Source organism: Amblyomma americanum, chromosome 3 (assembly GCF_052857255.1).
Source record: "Amblyomma americanum isolate KBUSLIRL-KWMA chromosome 3, ASM5285725v1, whole genome shotgun sequence".
Classification (NCBI taxonomy): domain Eukaryota; kingdom Metazoa; phylum Arthropoda; class Arachnida; order Ixodida; family Ixodidae; genus Amblyomma; species Amblyomma americanum.
Window position 1 is genome coordinate 146,640,392 of NC_135499.1, and position 23,031 is coordinate 146,663,422.

The 23,031-nt window shown below is 44.9% G+C and overlaps 3 protein-coding genes across 8 annotated transcripts in view; 2 read left to right on the forward strand and 1 right to left on the reverse strand.

The window, feature by feature from the left end:
• LOC144125118 (uncharacterized) lies at window positions 1–18,998 on the forward strand. 4 transcript variants are annotated; one of them, XM_077658220.1, is made up of 9 exons: window positions 1–184; window positions 276–444; window positions 2,832–2,964; window positions 11,743–11,862; window positions 11,955–12,066; window positions 12,199–12,261; window positions 14,405–14,476; window positions 15,267–15,362; window positions 18,589–18,998. In XM_077658220.1, the coding sequence occupies exons 1-9, from the start codon at window positions 128–130 to the stop codon at window positions 18,613–18,615; spliced, it is 849 nt and encodes a 282-aa protein (XP_077514346.1). In that variant the 5' UTR covers window positions 1–127; the 3' UTR covers window positions 18,616–18,998. The 4 variants fall into 4 exon arrangements, with proteins under 4 accessions (XP_077514346.1, XP_077514347.1, XP_077514348.1 ...); XM_077658221.1 differs by having other exon boundaries at window positions 12,202–12,261; XM_077658222.1 differs by lacking the exon at window positions 14,405–14,476.
• On the forward strand, window positions 8,040–9,320 carry LOC144123375 (RNA/RNP complex-1-interacting phosphatase-like). The gene has a single exon (XM_077656218.1). It carries the CDS (start codon window positions 8,392–8,394, stop codon window positions 8,974–8,976), a length of 585 nt encoding a protein of 194 aa, XP_077512344.1. The 5' UTR covers window positions 8,040–8,391; the 3' UTR covers window positions 8,977–9,320.
• Window positions 10,735–23,031, reverse strand: part of LOC144125117 (uncharacterized) — a 22,211-nt gene continuing 9,914 nt past the window's right edge. Inside the window, exons 9-13 of one of the 3 annotated variants that reach the window (XM_077658217.1) lie at window positions 22,489–22,562; window positions 21,832–22,063; window positions 17,434–17,536; window positions 16,638–16,820; window positions 10,735–10,863 (exon numbers count right to left, since the gene is read on the reverse strand). In XM_077658217.1, the coding sequence (XP_077514343.1) occupies window positions 10,818–10,863; window positions 16,638–16,820; window positions 17,434–17,536; window positions 21,832–22,063; window positions 22,489–22,562 (638 nt within the window). In that variant the 3' untranslated portion in view covers window positions 10,735–10,817. Of the gene's footprint in view, window positions 10,864–16,178; window positions 16,821–17,433; window positions 17,537–21,831; window positions 22,064–22,488; window positions 22,563–23,031 lie in introns of those variants that run through there. The other 2 variants (XM_077658219.1, XM_077658218.1) reach the window with 2 other exon arrangements.

Consider the following 23,031-nt stretch of genomic DNA (forward strand, 5'->3'; position numbering starts at 1 on the left):
GCGGTTTGTTGCAGTTTTTAAGTGGCCCGCTCGCTTATTCACCATAGCAGCGCGCACAAGTGATCAAAGGCCGATCCTTCGATGGAATTTGCCATTTGAGCGCAGAAAAGTAGCATTCATAGCGAATATGGACCGCAGCTGCGACGCGGCCGGAGCTTCCGCGAAGGAGCAAATGAGCAGAGAGGTCCGTAGTAGTTTAGTGCAACGGAAACCGACTGCGAGTTTGCAGTAGTAGCAACTCGAGTGTGTGGTCATTTTGTTTTTTTTTTTCTCAGGTGAATATCTGGCTCTGCGAAATGCTCGGCGAAGGACACGAAATCGATATGGACGAAAAAGGGGTCACTGCAATGCACAAGCTAATGACGCTCCACAAGGCCGCAGAGAAGGATGCATTGGACCAGATGGTAATTCTGGAAGAAAGGACGAAGGCCTTCAACGTAAAAGGTAGCGAATTTCCTCGTGGCATCTACTTTCAAACACTGATTCTAACAGTCCTCCTGCTGTCCAACGCACTTGCGAGTGTGTGCGTCCGTGCTCGACTGTCGGGCCGCGAAACATGCGATCGAGGTCCCCGTTTTGTCCTTCCTCCTTTAGTTATTTATTTATACATACTGCAGCCCCTTTATGGGGCTATTGCAGCAGTGGGTTAAACAAAGCTGTAGAAAACTTGATACAAGGCAGTAAATAAAGAAAAAAAATGACAAGAAATAAGGCAGAGCACTAAAATAGTAACACAGAATAACATAATAGCAACACAGTGATGCAGCACTAAAAGTAAATGCAGCAGTACACTGGCACCAACACGCAAAACATAAAATCAGGTGGAGTTAATTTCTAACAGGAAGGTGTTTAATGGCAGTGACCTAATTGTTCCAGGGATTAAGTTCCAGTATTCAATAGTTTGCAGAAAAAAACTGCATTTGAAATTATCAGTGCGAGCAAATTATGGCTTAAAGTTAAGGTTTTGGTGACTCCTAGTCGATCGGCGAATATCTGGAGGAATATAGGCGTGATGTGATACACAATAAGAAAAGCTCGCAATGCAATGCAGAAACTTTGGTGACTCGATAGAAGGGTTAGATTCATTGAAGCCAAGGTGCGAGAGGGTGAGGAATGTTGATCATAGCGACGATATATAAACCTGATTGATTTTCGTTGTATGCTCTCAATGAGGTTAATGTTGCAATGCTTATGAGGGTTCCAGACAGGGGAGGCATAGTCTAGTACTGGACGAACTAAAGATTTATACATTAATAACTTAATCTCATTTGGAGAATTAGTGAAATTGTGCCTCAAATACCCAAGCTTTTAATTGCTTTAGTACAAATGAAATTAATATGTTTGGACCAGGACATGTTCGCAGTAAATGTGATACCAAGATACTTATAGTTCAAAACCCTTTGCAAGGATAAATCATTGAAAGCGTAATTGAACAGCGAGGGAGATGTACTATTAGAAAATGACATTACCACAGTTTTGTTTTACTTGTTCCTTCCTCAGCAATCATTTTATTTTCGTCCAGGAGATATTTATCTGAAAAACTCTCTGTGCCCCCCAATTCTTGGCCTATCCCCCTATGTGGGCATGTGCCATTGTATGAGGGTAACAACAACAACAAGTACTGAAGCACCTGAGCTGGGGCAACGGAAATAAAGGATAGAAAGCCGAATGGAGTAATGAAATGAAAGAGATGAGGGGACAGAAAGACAGGATAGGGGGGAGGGGTAATATACACAAAAACTGCTTACACAATAATAAATATGTACAGGTTGCACATGGGATTAGTTCAGTAAAATTAATTTTCATTTGCCAGGCATTACACCAGGTACAGAAATTGGCAAATGAGGCATTTAGCTGCTGATGATCTTCTAGTGTGTTAATCTTGCAACATAATACACAGTCATCTGCATAAAGGCATATGTGCGAGGTGACACGCTGAGGTAAGTCATTAATGCATAATAAGAATAATAAAGGACCAGGTACCGACCCTTGAGGTACACCAGATGGCACATCAACACAACGAGAGTTAGTTGAATTATAACATACGAACTGTGATCGGTGCGAAAGAAAACTAGCAATCCAACTAACCAAGTGAGAATTTTTCAAGATCATTTTAAGTTTTACTAACAGATTAGAATGTACTACAGTATCAAAAGCCTTAGAAAAATCAATGAATATAGCGTCGACCTGGGTGCCGATGTCAAGTGCGCAGGAAATGTGTGAAAATTCAACTAATTGTGTTAAGGTGCTGAAACTTTTTCTAAATCCGTGCTGAAAGTTAGAAAGCATGTTATTGGATTCCAGAAATTCCATTATATATTTGTGAATTATGTGCTCCAGCATCTTACATGAGTATGATGTTAATGAAATATGCCTGTAATTAGATAAATGTTGCTTATGGGGAGTGTAGGGTGTCGAAAATACGGGGAAAGGAACAGATCGAGGGGCAAGCCTGTGACTGAGCATGTTACTGATATAAAAGGGTACACTGTGAAATGAAGTAATAATAAAAATAAGTTCTTGCAGCTTCCTGTGATGTAGATAAATAATGCCAATGTGCCCAATTTTAAACCTTAATAAGCTTTTGACAAAAAGAAATAGCATTGCAATGCTTTTTGGACTCAATTCTTTTTTTGCGAGCCAAGAAGGACTTGGCGTGCCCTAGAAACGGATGATGGTGTTTTTGCACCGTACTACTCGACTCTCATTGAAAAAGAGTATTAATACAAGCGTAAGCAAGTCAGTAATTCAGTAAAACTTGCCGTAAGAATTTGGTTGCTCTATGTACTTAGATACTCCCATTTAAAGTGATGCGTTTACACTTTTGACAGCCGAAAAGCTCGAAGCTGCCCTCTCAGCAGCACACATTGCACCACAGCAGCTTCCTGAAAGCGTGCGCTCACATCTTAAGGACCTGTCATATGTTGCTACGCTACTGGGGTGCCAAGATGGTCACCCACAAAGGTGAGGATTGCATATATTGCACAGGACACTGACAACTGCTATTAAAATCGGCTGATGCCTGGGGCATTTTGAGTGATGTATACAAACCCAGCTATCAGGTATACTGGTGGCTTTCATATGACGTGACAGGCGCCATTTTGGTGTATAGCGCACATTTTCGGTGGTGCAGGCTTAAGGAGGTGGTGATAAGGCAAGTATACATGCATTGGGCCTTTCACCAGGCTCTATGTATGCTAAAATGGTGGCTCCTATGGCTTGAGCATGCGTTGTTGAGCTGCATGTCAGTAAGTAAGATTGAAAATGCCGTGTCGATTGCCATGTGAAAAATAAAAGCTATGCAGTGATATATTACATTGTAGCAAATGAGAGCAAACTTGTAGCTAACATAAAAATGGATGCAGCGAGCTGACCTGATCATAAATTGTGTGCAAGGACATGCTCATGAGCAATACATTCTCCATTGCTGTTTGAGAGATTTGAGAGAGTAGGTCTAAAAGCAATGTATGAGGTTGTCCAATAAAGCTGACAAAATTGAAAGACTGCAGACAGTTAACAGTTTTCCTCCACAAGCATGAGCCTTGTCACTGGCTTATAGCAAAGTCAAGAATATGAACACAGAATGCATTACCTTCAGGAACTGCTTCTGTTTTCCAGGTGGCTGATTGCAGCACATTCATGACATACAACATGTAAGAAGGAAGAGGAAAATAATTTGTAAGGTGTGTGTTTGGGCTAGTTGGTAACTCATCCTTGACAGCAAAGCGCGCAGAAAACAACAAGGATAAAGATGGGAAAAGACTGACAAGTGCTGCACGCTTTGTTGTCAAGAAAATAACACCATTATCTCTGAAACGTGGAAAATTATGCTGATAGTTTTATTTTCTTTATTTATTTATTTATTCAGGTACCTATAACACCCTTATTGGCATTACTGTAGGGGGTGGGGAGGAAGGAAACAAGCCACATGGAGCACATTATAGTTGGACACAACTCAAGCCTGCATTGAAGCTCCGCCTACATTCAGGACAACAGAAAGGAATTCCTCTGTGACAAAAATTGTTGTTAAAGCTTTTCTTGTTACCTAAACAAGAAGTTAATCATGAGACAAAATTATAAACTGGAGACTTTTGATGCCTCTAGCTTGTGATAGTCAAACATCAAAAAACATTTTGTTCTCTGTTGTAACTGGTCAAGTAATACAGGACGCCGCGGGCCTTCCCAGTGTTACCAACTGCTGTTTTCTTAAGTTGTATCCTACTATAGAGACAATTTCTCTGGCAACCCATTCCACTTGTGCATTGTTACAGCACAATCCTTGTGAAAAAAAAAAAAAATGCACCTAACGTGTTTGTTCTGCAAGTGTGCTCATGTGTATTTAAAGAATGGTTGGTACGTGCCGATACACAAGATGGGCTTTTTAATTTTTTTTTTTAATTGATGCCAGCTAAGTGTTGAGAGTATTATAAAATAGGAGCAAGCACAGTTACTGTAGAGTCTCTTTAAAATGATCTTAAAGGGACCATGAAAATTTGTTCACCTTATCAAAAAAATTTTATTTTAAGTGCCCTCAAAAAGATATATGAGCGTGCTTGGTGCGCCAAAACATCTGTTGATGACAACAGTGGGTAAAATTACCGTGCAATAATAAGATAATGGCAAAGTATTATATATGAAGTGAGCTAAAGGGTAAGGGTATGAAAATGCTCACGTCACCCTACTTGAAAACGTCGATGGTCTGGTTCCTTTTTTTTGCTGTCTATTTTTCTCTCCTTTTTCAGTTGCCGCCATTTGTGTTTTTCCTGTTTTTCGTTTTCCCAATGGCTTCAAGTGCACCGAATGCACCCATTTAGCTAATCTTGCGATGCAGACTCTGAAAGCAACATGACCATCTTTCTCTTTTTGCTATCCCACTTCGGTGGTGCGGCTGTTGTCAGATATACAAGCAAGTGCACTTGTCATATTTCTGTCCACCGGAGGCGATGTGGACTCGGTGCTGATACGTGACCATGTCAGATCTCTGCGCCATAAAAACCCACGCTGTAACGGCTCATCACTTCGAAATTTTTCTTCTAATTGTACGAGCACCTAGTTGACTATCAGGTCTACTCTGCACCTAAGCACTTTTTCATCCGCCGAAGGCGACATGCAGCACGTGATGGACGTGCGATGCGGAGTCTGGCGACCTTGCCTTCACTACCCATACCCGCAAGAATGCTTCTCTGCAGCTTGTGCGAAGACTCTCTTGCGGCATATGTTTCCCGACGAGGAAGCTTTCAATTTTTTTTAGTCCAGTAGCACTACTCTGTGCATTTTCTGATTTTGGGTACACGTATGCATGTACCTATGCTCTAAATCGGAAAATCATATGTACGTCCTTGAAGCCTGTTTTGTGGCAAGCGGCTCACCTGACAACCAGGTTATAATTAGCCCGTCTGGTGGAGGCCTGGGTGAAGGGTACACCTGTGTGAAGGCCATAAGGTAAATGTCAAAGGTCAGAAAATGACAAAGGCCTTCATGGTAAATGCCTTCCGGGCAAAGATCTTCAAGCCAAAGGCATTTATGATAAAGACCTTTAGGTTAGATGCCTTTAGCACATAAGTACCTGAAGTGCCCTCTGTAACTCGTGCTACTGCATGATATTCCGCGCTTAGCTATGCTAAACCATTTGCTGTCTTTTTTCTCCAGTTTGCCTCGAGAGTTGTTTTTGTTTTTTATAGTGACAGTATGCTCGCTGGCATAAAGTATTATAGATACACACAAATATAATATAGATATAGATACACACTGGACTCTTGAAGGAAGTCCAGTAACGTCCGGTGGTGCAGTCCAAAAATCCCTCACGGAAGCTTTGAGATTATCATTTCGTGGAATTACTGTGGTTCACAGTCGCTGCAAACATTTGTCTTAACTGAAAGACATGCAAAGCAGTTCATTTTAATTACACTGAGTCTATGAAAAACCAGCCATATTGTTCATCTTAACCGAGTTCATCTTGATGGGAGTCTACTTTATTTTGTTCTTGCTTTGAGTAGTGGCTACCAAAGATATTTAGAAATATGGGAGTATCTTTTTGAGAAGTCATAATCATCTGTCACAAAGTGAGCAGCACATGCTTGTATGCATTCAAGTTCTATATTTGACTTAGTTGAGCGGTCCCAGGCACTGCAAGTGTAGTCATGATGGTACGCACATTTGAGATATAATTTTAGCCAACAGGGCACAGTGTTTTTGCAGTTGTGTTCTGCACACACAGTGATAGAGCACATCTGCATATTACGAGGTGGTACTGGTTTTTTTTACCCTGGTGTTAACTATACATTGCTTATCAAACAAGTGTGCAGTCTTGGCTGGGTGGTTTAGTCGCCTCTTTCTCCTGTGGGAGGTGGTTGATTCGTAACATGCTGCCGGATCCCCCCACCAGTTCTAAAATTTAGTACAGATGTCCCCCTGACCTTTCGGAGGTGGTCCCGTGGTCCCAGATTGTTGTCATCATTGAGTTATTTGTAATGACTAACATGGGAACATACGTTGCAATTGCTCGCTCTGAATTGCATCAAAGGACCCTGATAACTTGATGTCGAAAGGCACATTCTCTCAGTTTGGCAGATGATAAGAGAGCTATTGGTTACGATCTACACTATAAAGACGACGACGCAAACTTCAAGAAAACTCCTTCCTTCTCCTGCACAGATTTTTTTCTTGTTAATTATGCAATTAAAAATCATTAAATTCTGTAGCTTGGCTATTATTTGCTTCCCGATTCTCGGCCAGTAAGTCTGTGCCACTAGAAATGCCAGTGGCATCGACAAAACTTGTTTCGTGCTATAGCTATTGTTGTATGGGGGAAAAAAAAATGGATGAGACTACTGTTTGCTGTGTCGGCAGCCGGAAAATCAGCCCGCAGGAAACTTAACCGGCAGTGTGACCCCGCTGGCTGATTCCAGTCACATCACGGCACACAGCCAGTGAAACAAAACTGCTGGTATTCTCTTTTTCCAGCTGTTTGTCCTGTTTTCTTTTTAATTTATAAAAACAAAAAAATCCTTCTCGGGTTTTGTGCACGTCACGTGACTACAGCGAGCCAATCAACCAACGCTGCTGGCATCTTAACCCGACACCTATTCAGCTGGCTGCCGGCAGGGCCGCAATAGACCTTTCTATCTGGCGAGGAGGATGTCAAAACGCCCCCTCTCTAAGCTGTTGCAAACCGGTTCCGCTGCCCCTTCGACCGCGCTAGCGCGAGGTGCACACAACAGCCCAGCGAGCAATGTGGCGATATGCCCAAGGAACCCTTATTGAAAAGGTCTTTACTTGCATAACCAGTTCATACACAGGCACCTTGGAGCGCGAGTTTGTATTTTTCCTTATATCATTTTCTTCCTACCACCGCGGTGACTGAGTGGTTACGGCGCCCGGCTGCTGGCCCGAAAGACGCGGGTTCGATCCCGGCCGCGGTGGTCGGATTTTGATGGAGGCGAAATTCTAGAGGCCCGTGTACTGTGCAATGTCAGTGCACGTTAAAGAACCCTAGGTGGTCGAAATTTCCGGAGCCTGTCACTATACGGCGGCCGTCATAGCCCGAGTCGCTTCGAGACGTTAAACCCCCATAAACCAAACCAAACAATTTTCTTATCTGATTGCTGCGTCAGTGGTGCTCACCTTTCCAGTATAGTATGGTCATCTGTGGCACAGGAAGGCTCGACAGTTTCTACTGCAGCAGTTCAAGCCTAGATTTTGTCCATTAAAAACACGAAGTGGCGAGAAATGTGAGAAGATGGCCGGTTTCTGTCTGAGCGGCGATTATTGTTACAGTCACTGTTGGAAGTTTTTTGCGGGCACTGGCCTTATGGAACAGTGGTAGAGTCGCAGTCATTTAAAAATCAGTGACACAAGCGACCTTATGTAGCACTGCAGTAGAGGCTAGGCAGGAAAAAGAAGGATATGGACCTTTGTTCCTGTGCCGGTAGTAGTGATCGAGCTACCTCATACTAAACTTTCTAAGAATTTTCTGCTGAACAACACCGCCCCCACCGTCGCTGCAACTTCTTCTCTTCACCCCCCACTTCTGCAGCGCTATCCAGAACAAGGAACGACCCATTCCCCACGGCACTGTGACAGAGGACGGTCTCCCTCCTTTTCCTGCATAGACTCTGCTGCAGGCAGAGCAGAGTGCGACCGACCATCCGGAGTTTTCATTGGCTGGAAGACTGTGTGAGTGTGTAGTCTGCTTTCGAAACCTTTTGGCTGGAAAGCAAGCCTTGCAGGTTTCCGGCTTGTTTTCAAATGGTCCGAATACGAAATCACGTCGCGCTGCCTCCGTCGCGTGGTCGCCATCTTTGGAACCTACGGGCACGTTGCGTAGCGTGAACGGGATCGAGCCGGATGTAAATTGTTGCGAAGGCAGTGTCATTCTTTAAAACGGCGTGAATGAGTCTATGGCGGCCCGTTGTTGAGCAGCTTGGAAGGTATCTCGCAATGGCTCCATCCAAAAATTCCGTCCCTGACCGGTGGCTAGACTACGACGACTTGGGAGGAACTGTACCTGGGACTCGCTTCGTACCGTTCAAGGTGCCGCTTCGGGAGTTGATATCCATTCGTGTGCCCCCCGAAAGGCGATTCACGCCGAACGACGTGCTACAACGGCTACCCGACCTAGGCCTCGTCATCGATCTCACATGCACTGACCGCTACTACGACCCTCGGGTAATGGTGAGCCACGGCATCATCCATACGAAGATCAGGTGCGCCGGCCAGCTGTTGCCGAATCGTAAAGTCGTGAAGAATTTCACGCGAGCCGTCGATGCGTTCGCCACGAAACCTGCAAACGATGGCAAGCTGATTGGGGTGCACTGTACACACGGCGTGAACAGGACTGGCTACCTGGTCTGCAGGTACATGATTGGAAGCCTCGGCATAGCGCCCGCGACGGCCATTGAGCAATTTCAGAACGCCCGCGGTCACCAGTTTGACAGGCAAGAGTACGTCAAGGACCTGTACGGAAGGTTTCAGTGATGCCTGTTGCTGGCGAGACCTCCGGTGGCGACCTCTCCGGCCCATCTCAACAGTGATACCTGCGGTCGCGTCCGCGGGCAGCTAGTTTTTCTTCCCGCGAGCGCAGCGAAGTGAACAGCCGTGATGGACGCAACGCACGATGGCGCTTTGCTGCGACCGCCACGGAGGTTCATGCAGCCCGCCAGCATTGATGCCGTTGCGAGCCGTGCAACTAACGTTTTTCGTGAAACGGACGTTATTTACTACATCATGTTATATTTTATTTCCTTGTGCCACTCAATGCTCTTCTATAAGGGAAGCCAAACCAAATACTCATGTGTGGTGCATAAGACATATGGAATAAAAAAATTTGATGTGCAGGACCAAGTGAAGTCACTATATCCAGTAGGCAAGCAAGTAGGCATGCTTGCTTGCTTGCTAGGGATGGACAAGGTTTCAAGCAACAGTAGTGCCAAAGTGAAAAAAACGAAAAAAAAAACTAGGTTCGGTTTATGGAGGTTTAACGCCCCAAAGCAACTCAGGCTATGAGAGACGCCATAGTGAAGGGCTCCGGGAATTTCGACCACCTGGGGTTCTTTAACGTGCACTGACATCGCACAGTACACGGGCCTCTAGAATTTCGCCTCCATCGAAATTTGACCGCCGCGGCCAAGATCGAACCCACGTCTTTCGGGCCAGCAGCCGAGCGCCATAGGCACTCAGCCACTATTGCGGCACATCCCCTGCATGCTCCCTATGTGATGACCCCCACGCCACACTCTCCCATATCCTTTTCGGCTGCCCTGCTGACCCTCCCCCGCGGGAACAGCACGCCATCTCGAGCTGGGAGGACTGGGAGGTCCTGCTTATGTGTGCAGACCCGACATCGCAGCTTGCTGCGGTGACACGGGCTGCCGACGTCATGTCCCGGCATGATCTACTTGATGCAGTGCGGGACCGCGCAGTGGCCCAGGGACCCAGCTGGGTCTAAAACTCACTTGCTAAATAAAGTTTTTCTGTCTGTCTGTCTGCCAGTCACCGCGGTGGCTACAAAAAAACTAGAGGACTTGTTTAGTATACACTCATAAATCGTGAAAGCTTGTTTGCACATATTTCTTGCATTTGACTGCTGTGCTTGCTGCTGTATGTCAACTTTTGTTCAAGCCTTCAGTCTCTGTTCCACATTAGGTCATGTGTTTCCACAAACAATTTGCTGAAAAATGCTACAAAATCACCTCAGCTCACCTCGAACAAATTTTGTAATTCCTTCAGGCCCCTTGTCGACATTTTTGGTACATGAGACAACACACTTTTGCTGTTTTGCTGATGCTCAGAGAGCAGTTCTGCACTTTTTCAACCTGTTCAGCAGGAGGAAATAGTAGGCGGTGCGCTGCTTCACTCGTAGTTGGCGGTAAGTGTCAGCGTGGCTACAGTGGGCAAAAGCAAGAGGTATGGGGAGGAACTAATCATCCGCAGTTCTCAACTTCTGTGGCAATATGGCATATCCGATTGCTAGTGCAAGCTAGGGTAGCGCGAAGCAGTTTTTTCACATAATGAACCTTGTGATGTGCTTCCTATTTCTGCCGAGCTGCTTCACTATGGAGAGCGTGGAAATTGCTGAACACTGAGATCCGAGAGCTGCACAAGCGCATGCATGAACGTCTTCCTCGAGCTCCAACCGAAATTTACACTCTCTGCTAAGCTATAAATGAACAATTTTATTGCTTATTTTAGAATTTACATACATGCGTGTGCATTCTGCTTGATCGGAATGGCTTTGCTGTGTTCGCCAGTTCTGATCGACCTACAACGGAAAAATTCATATAACTTGGGAAATTACACTGTGTGACTTTGCCGAAATCCTAGCACCATTGGACCACGGGTCTTGAAAGACATACTTGCTCGAAACTGAAAATAAGAAAAAAAACTACGCGTCATGTATGCTACTACCAAAGTCCTGTGCTGCTTGTAACGTCGCACACTTAGCGGCATGCTCTGAACGCAGAAGGTGACTGTCAGCAGCTTTTTTGTCTTTTTTTTTGCGCAAACTGATGCTCGGGACATTGTTCAGGTAATCAGCATCTGAAAATGGCCCTCTGCATCCAACTTGCGATCACATGTACACGGAATATCGCGCCTAAACTTTTACTGGGAGCATGACAGAATGTGAACGAGTTGCAGGCGTTGATTCTTGCACTGTTCGCCATGCAACCAAAGAGCTACGATACGGATTAAGAGACACGAACTGATTAGATTTTAATGTAGAAACGCAATGGTAGCCGGGAAGCCGATACATTGCCGAACTTGTCCTGCTCCTTGGCTCCTTTTGTGCCTATTTGACTGCAATAAATTTGTGGAAACTAATGCCGCTTCCTTTATTCTGCACTGTGGCTCAACCAACCGTGCTACAATTTATCAGCCCACCTTGAATTGTGCCCAGAAAACACGCAAGCATGGCGCGCGTCATGCGAACTGTCCTGTCTTTTGCCTACGTAACAAAAGTCACTGCTGATGCCAGAGCTGCCGCATCTCCTTGATGTCACGGCCCGACACTTGTGTATACCCAAAAACACTCTCAGCATGCAGATGCTGCAGGCACTGCCATTCGGTATAGCTACCTGTACATCTACTTCAAGCTGGCTTGGCTTGAGAGAGCTTTCAATTTGCAAGTGTTTAAGGAGAACAGCAACAGCCATGGTGTTGAGGGAAACCAGGCACTTCTGTCATGCATGACTAAGCTTCATGTTCAGACAGGCTGCGGGTGGCTGTTTTTTTTTCTTTACACAGAATTGAAGAGAAGCTTCTGAGCCTCCACCAGCAGCGTAAAGAACTGCGCTCTAAAGAATTGGAGCTGAAAGAGGATATTGCCAAGTTCAAGGAGCTTATTCAGACGACGAAGAATCAATTGTAAGTGGTAAAAAATTGGTTGTAGCATGAGCTGGTGAATTATTTGAAGCAAAGAGAGGAAAAACTTTTTTTCGTTCAACCCTGCTACTCAGGGCAAGTGCAAGAGCCAGTGTGAGGCACATATCGCCAAAGGACGAGGAGCGCAGAATGGATGCTTGGGAAAAAACTGATCAGAAATACCAGGCAAGACTGGCCAGACTTGAGGTATGGCACTTTCATTGCAAAAAGCCTAGTTCTAGATCTGTACTGTTTGCTTTTGAATTGTTCTGTCCAAGATGTGTGCATATGCGACATCTGCTTACAGGGCAGCTAAGTTGCATCTGTTGTTTTTTTTAGCAGAAGCGTAGAGCCCAAGGTCCACTACCCCAGGGTCCTGGCCGCCTTCTTTCATTGTCTGAGGTAAAACAGCACAGTTGGCACTCTACTTTTGGCATTCTGTTTTCCATCGAAATAACAGAGTAATCGATCACAAGGACACCTTACACATAAAAGATCTGTTATTGGCTCATGTAGACTAATCAATGAGAACTGTATTTATCGGTCTGTGTGGTAGATGCTATGGTAGATGCTGGTGTTCTTTTCTTGAAATGTTATACTTCCCTGAACATGTATGTGAAAGATTACTCGAAGGAGAAGACTGCATATGACATGCAACGCTATGGCCAGTGTGGGGGCCCTCGCAGTGCAATTTGGGTGTCCGATTTGACTGAAGCAGTAACATCTTTCCCTTCATCATAGAGCAGATAAAATTATTACATCATTAAAATGGCACTGCCAGTGCACTTCTTGCATTGAATTACAGATAGTAGCCTAGAAAAGTCTAAGGCAAACTGTCAGTTGTGCCAATGGCAACTCAAACAACGGCTGTAGGAGCAGGCATCAGCACTTTGCGGAGGCGGCGTCGTAGGTCGGAGCTCATCACAGAAATGTGGGCTCCCATGTCAACCAGAGCAGAGACAGCAACTCCACCAACTTGTATGATCAGTAAATTGCTCGGGGCACGAAGAACTAAAAAAGGATTTTGGGCAGGGTCGTCACTGCAGCATCACCTCTAGATGCTGCAGGAGCTAGTTTTCCGCCTGTGATCGTCCGTAAGGGCTGGGAGAGGAAGCGCGTGGTCGTTGCGGCGAACAGGACTGGCGGCGCTGTGGGGATGGTGAGCGGCTGAAGCGGGGCGGTGAGATGTCGGTGGTGGGGCTTGATGGGTCCAAGGGTTGCTAGAAAGAGCTTGAGCGGGCAGCGTCGGGGCAATAAGCGGTAGTCGAGTAACGGGTCCGCTGGGAGGAGTACCACCGACTATGGCAAAATGACGGGCGATGTGGCCTACACGGGAACAATTAAAACATATGGACCTGTCGTCAGGCGTACGCCACTCGGAGGTATTCTGCAGTCGAGGAGTGGCGTAAACAGGCCGGACAGGATATAGAGTAGGGACTTCGGGTACTTGGGGGGGGGGCGGGGGGGAATGAATAGCGACGACTGCGTTGAATTCCTGTCGCACGACTGCATGAATAAGTGGAAGGGTCAGCAGCTGGTCAGCCACAGGAGTTGCTAAGGGAGCCGGACCAATTGCTTCAATCTCACGGTGCACAATACGGGTCGCGTTCTCAGGTGAGGTCGGCTGGTTCCGAGAATAAAGATCCTGGCAGGAGGAAGACGCAGCCGTGTTGGGCAGGCGTGCGATATGCTCGGTGATCTGTCGGCTTTTAGTGTCCTCGAAGCGGTGGCATTCTTTTATGATGTCGGCAATCTTGTCGCAGTTTTTGTAGATGAGCAGATTGAAGGCATCGTCTGCGATGCCCTTGAGCACATGTCCGACTTTGTCAGCCTCGCTCATCTCTGTATCCACTGTGTAGTACAGAGACAACACATCTTGAATATAAGAGACGCAGGACTCCATGGATGACTGGGCGCAACTGGCAAGATCCCTTTTAGCAGCAAACTGCCGGCCGAGTGGTTTTTCCGAAAAGGTCGATAAGCTTCTGCTTACAGTCAGCCCAACTGGTCAGTGTCTCTTCGTTGGTATCATACCACTTGAACGCCGTGCTCTTAAGGTAAAAAACTATGTTCGCAAGCATGAAAGTTTGGTCCCAGCGGTTGTTAGCGCTGCACCGTTCATACTTGCGAAGCCAAGTGTCGACGTTGGCGTCATCGTCCCCAGAGAAGGGTCCAGGATCACGAGGGTGAGTGAGGACGACACAGGACACCGATGCTGCCGAATCTTGGGGTGATGCTTCATTGTTGGCCGTGGAAGGTATCGTCCGCTACGTAGTTCCGTCTTGCCGCACCTTCACCAAGGATGTTACGGGGAAATACTATTCACATTTATTTACAAGCGTTAGGGGTTAGAATGAAGAGTTCCTAGCAGGGAGCACCAACACGAACAGGGAGCCACATTAACCTCTTCTTCGTTCGTCCTTTCACGCGAGAGGCCACTACGTCTTCCACTGCCACTTCGTCGTAACAATATGTAACCTTTTCAGATTTGTTGAATTTAGGAGTCGCTGCACTTTTCTGTTATTCTTGCTCTCTTGTTTTGCAGAAATTGGAAAGACTTGCATTAAAGGAAAGGATACTTGATGAAAAACTGCAGCCAATGGCCGACCTTCCACCGGTCAGTTGTGAAACCTGGCAAGATTTAATATGCATGCTTGAAGAGAGCTAATGTTTATGGCATTTTATTAGTAGCTGTGCATGCATGCTAATGCAGCATTCAATGCTGCCAGTAATAGCTTGCCTTATTCTATACTGAATATTTTAAAGTATTTCGCTATATGTCTTGTAGGTTGCAGGCAATGCTGGAAAATGAAGGAAATGATTATCTTTGACAACTGGGCAGTGGCAGAAGCATACTTCTAAGACGGGAAGATTTAAGATTTAGAATTAAGATTTAGAATCTATAACTTTCTTGCCTGTATTGACATTAACAGTGGAATAGGTTGCATGGTGCGCAAGAAAAAATGCTACAGTACTCTTGTTTAGGACATACTGCTACTGTTTCATAGTTGTCAACAAGGCCACGAGCAATGTTTGCCAGGGAAAACTAGTGCACATAAAAGTTGTGTTGTTTTTAATTCACCTCAACTTGCAGGCCATGAACTTAAGTTTGCGGCAGTCCTAGTACAGCTACTGTACAACAAGGGCTTGTGGGGAAGGTGAACCAAATCAGCTTGCTGCAATATACCATAAGAAGTTGGGATAGAATAGTCCCTTGTTGGGCTAGTTTGTTATCCATTGAAGCAGGTACTAGTAGTGCACACAGACTCCTAAGGACACTTCCCTGTCTGTCCTTGTCTCTGTACACTTCAAATCAGCATTCATCCCCATGGAAGAAGGCACCGATCCTTTGGGAGCTTCTCCCTTATGTAACCAATTGTTTTTTTTTTTTGCCTTATGGTTTTCAGGATGAGAAAGCAATTGAGACCATGCTTGAGGCTGCGCAGAGGACTCGCGAATTTCTCACGAAGGCACTTGAGAAGCAGCTGAAAAAGGAGCGAGCAGTAAGTAAAAGTGCGGCAGTAATTTAGGATTTTATGGTATGGCAGCCATTTAGGCTATTAATGAACTAGTACAGCCATGTTGACCCCTTTTTGTCACCCATTAACAATGAAACCAGTGCACTTATTATAGGAGGCGACAATCCTCTTGTTATAGGATTTCCTGACCCTGTTTTCCTATCTTTTAGGACACAAAAAGCTTTACTCATGATGTTTGGAGCGTCATGTCAGAAATGGAGAGCAATACAAAGAACTATATGTAATCAAGTGTAGGCTATCAGCTACCTTTAACAGTTGTAGCAAGTTTTCACATGCAATATTTATGTTCCTGATGTAGGAGGGCCTGTGTCACTGTAGCATGGTGTAGTAAGGGAGTAAGTGCTTATTAGCATCCACCCAAGCGCAGCCATTCGGCTACAAGATCTACTAGCCGTCCTGGTTATCAGCTCAGTTGTTAGAGCGACTGCGCAGGACAGATGGTGATCCCGGGTTCGAACCCCGGGCCTGGAAAAGATTTTCAACTATCGTGTTTCTGTGAAAGCTGTGCTACTTTTCTCTGTAGCTGTATAGCTGCGCTTGGGTGGATGCTAATGAGTAAGTAAACACTTATCACAAATCTACTCCACCTTGGGAAATTCCCCTAAATATTGGACCAGTTTGGCATAAACAATGACTGTGGATCATTCCAGTAAGGAACTGGCTTAGAGTCTGCTTTTGTAGACATCTTTTACTATGTCGAGCTTCAGTGGCACAGCTCCTCCAAAGGTGACATTGTACTAGTTCAAAGAGATGTCAAGTTTCTTATTACTATTTTCACAGGTTGCTAGCCATCTTTCTTTGGACTTTTTTTTTTTTTTGAAAAGTACAATAAAAGTTGCATCTTAGTAGCAGCATATATTGTTAAAAACAGTAAAACGTCTACATTTGTGTCTCAACAAATGATGAAAGAATGGAAACAATGGGTGGTCAATGGTATTTTACAGGTGAGAGGCAATGGTGGGCGAAATGAACAAGAAATAATGATGTCTTTGAACAAAAAAAAAGCTAAAGCAAACATACAAAGTATTTACAGTTTGAATGAGTAAAGTCAAGTAAAAGCAAAAGGCTGTGTAGCCAAAACCGTTTGTGTGTGTGATGCAGCATGAAACCTTCGGGGTGATTTTACATGGCTTTAGGGGATATGCAGAAAGTAAAAAGTGGCAAAAAAATGCTGTGCTGATGGCAGTGAATGTGGATGGAGGTGCCTTGATTTTTCATAACGGTTGCTTGTTCACGCACTTGAGGAAAACCTCTTTGGCTGATGGGCATTTCAGAACCACTGCATCACTCCACTGCCTAAGCTCAGCGAGTGTGGAGGACTGTTGGCGACTCCTGACACAATAAGTCTTGTCAAGGAGTTTTCGTGATAGGTAGTGGAGCCAGAGCACATTTGTGTACGGTCTGAAGCTCTTCCAGTCATTTCTGCAAGTAAAAAGAATCAATGAAATCACTTCAGGAACTGGAGTGGAATGTAGTCAGCACAATACCATTGCGTCATGACATTTTTGAATTTACCTTCTATAGAAGGATAGTTGTTTTTCAGTTGAGGTTTGTGTATGTGAAGTAACTAAACAGTAACATGGTAGAAAGGAATGTTTAGTACCTGTTGTGTATGGAAGTGTGTGCTTGTGTGCGAGGTTACAGTGGACACAGCGCACATGCTGTCTCCCTGAGCGTGCCTTCCCCTTTTCACCCCCCCCCCCCCCCCCCCCCCCGGAGCGTCTTCCTTCTCCCCCCTTTCCCTGTCTCTCCTGCCACCCACATTCAAGGGGAGATGACTTTGGACTGTGCCGCCGATCAGTCGTAAAGCGTGTGTGCCGAAGTCAAGTGTGAATAAACAGCTCTTGTGTCCACAAACGTCTTCCTGGAAGTCAATGGCGGACATAACAGTATCTAAGAACAAAACAATGCTGCGTCCAAATAGGTACTAATTTGGTATTTAAGGCAAGACTTCTCATTGCTGTAACCTTTCAATGCATAGTGCAGAATGGACAGTGCATAAACTGTTCAGAAACAGCAGGACCACTGCACTTACTGATTGTGCTGCTTCATGTGCCTGTAGATGTCAAACTGGTAGTCACCAGAGCCACTGAAAAGTGCCTTATCTTTGGACACATCGGTGAAGATGATTGCACCACCTTAGTTGAGACAGGAGAGAAAAAATTCAGCAGAGTACAGGCAACACTCAAGTCAGCGAGCTATGAACAGATCAATTTTGGTTATGATTTCTGAAAGCTACCTTACTCAGGACACCACCACCTTGCGTGCCACATGTCCTTCTTCCTTGGTGTGAAAAATCATGCACACATGATGACAAAGATGACGTGTATATGAGCACAGGTTGAGCCGTGTGAAATTGGTGATGCTTTGTCAGCAAATGCACAACTTCCTTCTTCATGGCTAGCTATTAATTCACATTCTTTTCACCAAGTGCTGCAACTGACTTCAAGAATTCCCATTTCTCTCACAAATTCAGCTATAAAGTAATTGTTTTTGTTTACAAGAAGGCAGGTGCATGACAAAAACTTCCTGAACTTACATACATGAAACATTGAACGTACAGGGCAGGCTGGGACAATCAGGAGGATAAACCATGATTTGTCAAAATAAATTCATATGTTTCAGTGCAATTGGCCTTAAAAAACAAGCTCCCTTAGATTTACACCCAGGTTACCACTAAGCAGCATTGGATCACGGTACAGTGCAGACATTCAGAATTGCTGGCATGTGGAGATGCAAGGCTGGGCCTCTGTTGCTGCTTATCTGACTTAGTCTGATTCCAGAGAAAAGGTGCCACTATAAGAGCAATGTCTGCATCACACCCGGTTCTTGCGCTCAATGGAGGCACACTGTAGAATTCATTGGTGAATAAATCTACATCCACCTCTACTTGGGCTATGAATGGTAATGGATTGTACGGCTGCATTCCAACTTAATTATTTCCACTGCTTTCAGCAAAGGGCATGGTCAAAACGACTTTGCCTTAATGTGGGCTGCATGTTCAGAGCCATACTGAACAGTTGGCCAGAGGGTACTGTGTGTAGAAAGGAGATTTATTATTTGCGACTGTTTAGTTTTGCAGACACTTGCAAAACTGCTCTCTGCATGTCAGTCAAACCAGTACTGTTGATCACTGATGCCACACAGATATTGGCAGCATATCAATTTTTCCTTTACTTCTCTCCTGCAGAAGCATGAGGCTGCACAGAAGACATGAAGCACCATGCAAAATGTGAAAGCCATCATTTTCTGCAACAGTAGCATTGAGCTTGGCTGCTAACTGATGTTCGAGCACACCTTCAAGCATATGCATCTTGTCACTGCTTCTCCTTCTACTCTAGTTTACCTTAGAAACACAAGAAGTGCCGGCCAAAAAGAAAACTTACTCTTGCCTGTGAAAAAGATTTTCTTCGATATTGCAATGTGCACTTGGGCACAGACACGCTTTTTTATTGCTTTGTTGCACTTTTTGTGATGCAAGCCATGCTGTGCGCCAAGGGTGCATTTGTGCCAATACAGCCAGTGAACTGTTTTACACGCGCTTGTTATGGTGCTATGTGCTGAACGATATACGAACGAGTTTGTAAATAAAGATCAGCTTTCTGTACAGCAAAACACTTTGCTGTTGCTCTTTCTTTGCACATGAGACCTGAGCAAGAATACCCACTGTGATGTGCACACACTTAGCAGCTTCTTTTTTTTTGGAACGTGGCACCAAAATGGCCATTTAGTACCCATGCTTTGGACAAGCTCTACTAGTCTTAAACTGTACACACAGTGCCAGGACAGGAAAAACACAGAACGGTTACAACTATGTAACGCGAAATTCAGCGATAGCTGTGTAGACATTTAGTTTTGGGGATATTTCGAGGTAGAAAAGATACATTGACCTCATACCACACTGGTGTAGTGGTCAAGCAATGCACCCCTGCACTGGCAGGCAGTTGCTCCAAACACAGCCATCCGTGGGCTTATGCGACCCAGCTTGACCACTGGTGAGTGGATGCCATTAACGCACCCACTGGTTACGCCGACAAGAAAGCCAGGGTCGGGCGCCTAACGGCTATCGCTGTAAAACACAAGTTGGACTCATCACGAGCCAGAAATGACAGTCTGCTTATGACGAGCCTGGCTCGTCCAAGTCCACTAGGGGAGCTAAGCAGAGCCCATCAACCGAGACCGATGATATCACAGGACTCTTTAAACCACAGTATTTTTTTTTTGTTCCGATTATGACATCGGGGCAGTTACTTAATGTAATCGAGATTTGGAAGCAAGCTAGATGCATTAGAAAAACAATACAGCATCTGGTTATTGAGATGCTGTGCATGCTTCTGCAGCATTTCTGTGAGCTCACAAATTTACATCAGAAAGAATACTGGAGTGAAACAATGACCTTTGCAAGCTTTGCAGTCTTTTTTTCTTTATCTGTTATTAGCATCCAGCTGTCCAAACAACGGACTCTGGCACCTCTGTTCACTACCCCAATGACTAGTGCACTTTGCAGCGAGTGACTATAGTAAATGCTGAAGGTAACTTACTAAAAATTGTTCTACTCATTGTTCTACCTTGCATGTCCGATGGCACAAGTCTAGATTATAGGTTCCAGGCTGAGGCACTTGGAAGAAACACGTTGGCTATCCTTTTGTGAATCGTCCGATGTGTAGCAGCCATTATTAAGTCCGCGTTATTTAGAGCACATTGTCAGTAATGTCATGTCACCAAGATAAGAGACTTCTACGTATTAGCCTCGTTATAGTGTTGCCTGTGTCACATTTTCAACTGCTGCAGTATAGGGTTGGGCAGGCTAGCGACAGTATCTGCAATCATAAGTTTCAGGTTTAGAATGCTTCCCGGAAGCACATCAAAAGAAGGTGCTCGACCACAGAGCTGTGCTAGTGAAGTGCACCACATGAATCTTAATTCTTTTCTCTGCTCCTAAGTTGATTTCCTCACCAGTGGCAACGAACAAGAAGCTTGTTTTCTCTCTCTCGCAAAAAGTGTACATGCTCAGGTTGGTGAAGCTACGTTTGAGAATCACTTCATGCAGATGTCTGCCACATTCGCCACATTGTTAGCAAAACACAAACCTAAAAAGCAAAAATTTTTAGGCACCAGTTCGATGAGCTCAATTCAGAATGTACAGCCTTTTTAATTCTGTTTGTAAATCACAAAAAAAATTTGCTCACAGGACTTTGTTTCAACACGACTGCAAATTGCTGCACTAATGTACTAAACTGGCCACAAGACCATTTGAGCAACCACATCTCCAGATTTTATGAACTGGATGGTCCAGATTCAAATGCACCGGTTGGTATATGTTCCAAGCGCCTTAATAGTTTTGCACTGAGCCAACACAGACACCATTACTTACGCTCTGCATTTGCCTGATATATCGTATTATGTACTTGCATAACGAGCCCACTTTTTTTCTAGAAAAGTTAACATCAATTTGGGGGGAGGGTCCATTACATAGAAAAAAAAGTTAACAGTTTTTTTGGGAGATTCGAAATTTCATATACATCACAAACCTGCCTGCCTGCCCGCCTGCTTGCCCGTCCATCCATCCATCCATCCATCAACAAGAGCGCATGGTCAGACGCATTCGTGTTGCCAGTGTTTAGCATCGTTCACTTCAAAAGGTGCTTGCTGGATCACAGCTCAATCCGACAGGTTTGTGATAGCCGGAGGCACCAACCAATCGGGGCTAGATAAAACGAACATGCTGCACACTGGCCATGAATGTCAGATGTGAGGTTAAAAAAAACTCTCAGAACGGTTATGAATATGTAATAAGAATGTTTTGGCCTTGGCTGTAGTGAAGGTTTAGACATTTTCACTCCTGATATCAAACTCGCCAAATCACTTGGGGGGGGTCCGAAGGGCCTGCCTCCTTCATAGCAATTCAGTGCAGAGGAAGTTTTATAGCGTTCTTGTTCAACTGCTGCACTCCTGTCCGATGCTCAAGAGATCATCATATTTCCAGGCGTTTCTAGAGGTTAGTGGCAGGCTTCCCTGAAACACTCGATAAGTCCACTGCAAGACGAGGGCCTCTCCCATATTTCTCCTAGTAATCCTGCCCTGTGCCAGCTGCGGCTACCCTATTTCTATAAATTTCATCTGCCCTCCTGACTCTTTGTCGTCCCTAGCCTGTATTTTCCTTCCCTTGGAATCCACTCCTGCTACCCTAATCAAACATCAGTAATCTGCTCTCCACATCACATGCCTTGCCCATGCCCATCTTCTCCTTGATTTCAGCTAAAATATCATTAACTCCCATTTGTTTTCCAGCCTACCCTAGTCTCTTCCTATCCCTTAAAATTATCACATCTCTTTCCATTCGTAGCTCACTGCACTGTCATCACTAAGCCTCGTACTACCACTTGAAGGTCGCCTCAGAATAACAGTGCCTAATGTTCCTTTATGTTCTTACCTTTGCGCAACCTGGACAGTGTGTAGTCAATCAGTGAGACGAGGACTCCGCCTGTGTCCACCTCAAAGTCTCCTTGAGGCAGATGACACCGAATGGAAGGCCGCTTCGTGGGTGCCACAAGGATGTTTCCCCAATGGAGGTCACGGTGTTCAAACTCCAGTGCCGTCTCGGCCACAGCCAGGGCACAGGCAACTTGGAGGAAAATGCTTTTCGCCACTGTCGCACACTTTACCTGCAAGGAAGATCCAGTTAAAGCTGTCGGGACAATGAGATAGCAGTGCCAAATTAGTCACTATGTGACACTGCAAGCACTGTGAAGACTGCTGATCCATCGCAGCCCAATTAAGAATGTGTTATTGATCAAATGTCACTGCTCAGTGCTAATACCAGCACACAAAGTGAGGCAGTGATTGCTCCAGCTAGCAAGACATGGTGATATTCATTTATTTTCACACACTGCAGCCTGATTGAGATGAGTCAAAGTAATATATAAAACAATCTTATCTCATGTTCAGTTAATCCAGTTATGACTGCCATTAAAATTTTGTGGTGAAGCCCAGCAGCTGTCATGTTCTGTCACTGGGACACCAGCCATTAAACCTCTGCTCCTGAGAAACTCGGCTGGAAGAGACTGAAGAGTACATAGAATAAACTGACCTCGTAATCTTCTAAGGATATTCCACCGTCTGCAAATTCAAACATGAGGAACTTCTGGTCTGCCTTGAAGAAATCTGCAACAATAATGCAAACCACTTTTCTGAAAGCCAGGCGTGCATTACAGGAAATGTGTACTGTGGTTATGGCGTATAGACTGAAGGGTTACAAAACCTTGTGATAATTATTTGGCCTCACCTGTTTTTCAGCACACCAGCGTGCGATTTTACAACCAGTGGATGACTTAATTTTCTTTTAATATCAAAACAAGGCCTGTTCATTGTAAAATTAACTTGCTCAATGAAGGCTCAATGTGACTTGCCACATTGCATGCACTATAGTGCAACTGGTGGCATCTCGAGGCACAAGGTTAGGCCTGCCTTCAATGTTCACATAATGTTCATCTTCCGATCAAGTGAAACACCTTCCCGAATCGATTCCATTTTTGAATTTCGCACCCTTCGCCATAGGCTGAAGTGACGCCGCGCCACATCACGTCACGCCACATGCAGATGAGAGAGTTTCATCCAATAACTAAGAGTGAAC

Bases quoted from the DNA above. Each gene is read 5' to 3' on its own strand.
- LOC144123375 (XM_077656218.1), top strand. From the start codon at position 8,392: ATGAGTCTATGGCGGCCCGTTGTTGAGCAGCTTGGAAGGTATCTCGCA.
- LOC144125118 (XM_077658220.1), top strand. From the start codon at position 128: ATGGACCGCAGCTGCGACGCGGCCGGAGCTTCCGCGAAGGAGCAAATG. The intron at 12,262-14,404 runs GTAAAACAGCAC...CTTGTTTTGCAG, and splicing joins GCCTTCTTTCATTGTCTGAG to AAATTGGAAAGACTTGCATT. The intron at 15,363-18,588 runs GTAAGTAAAAGT...TCTCTCCTGCAG, and splicing joins AGCTGAAAAAGGAGCGAGCA to AAGCATGAGGCTGCACAGAA.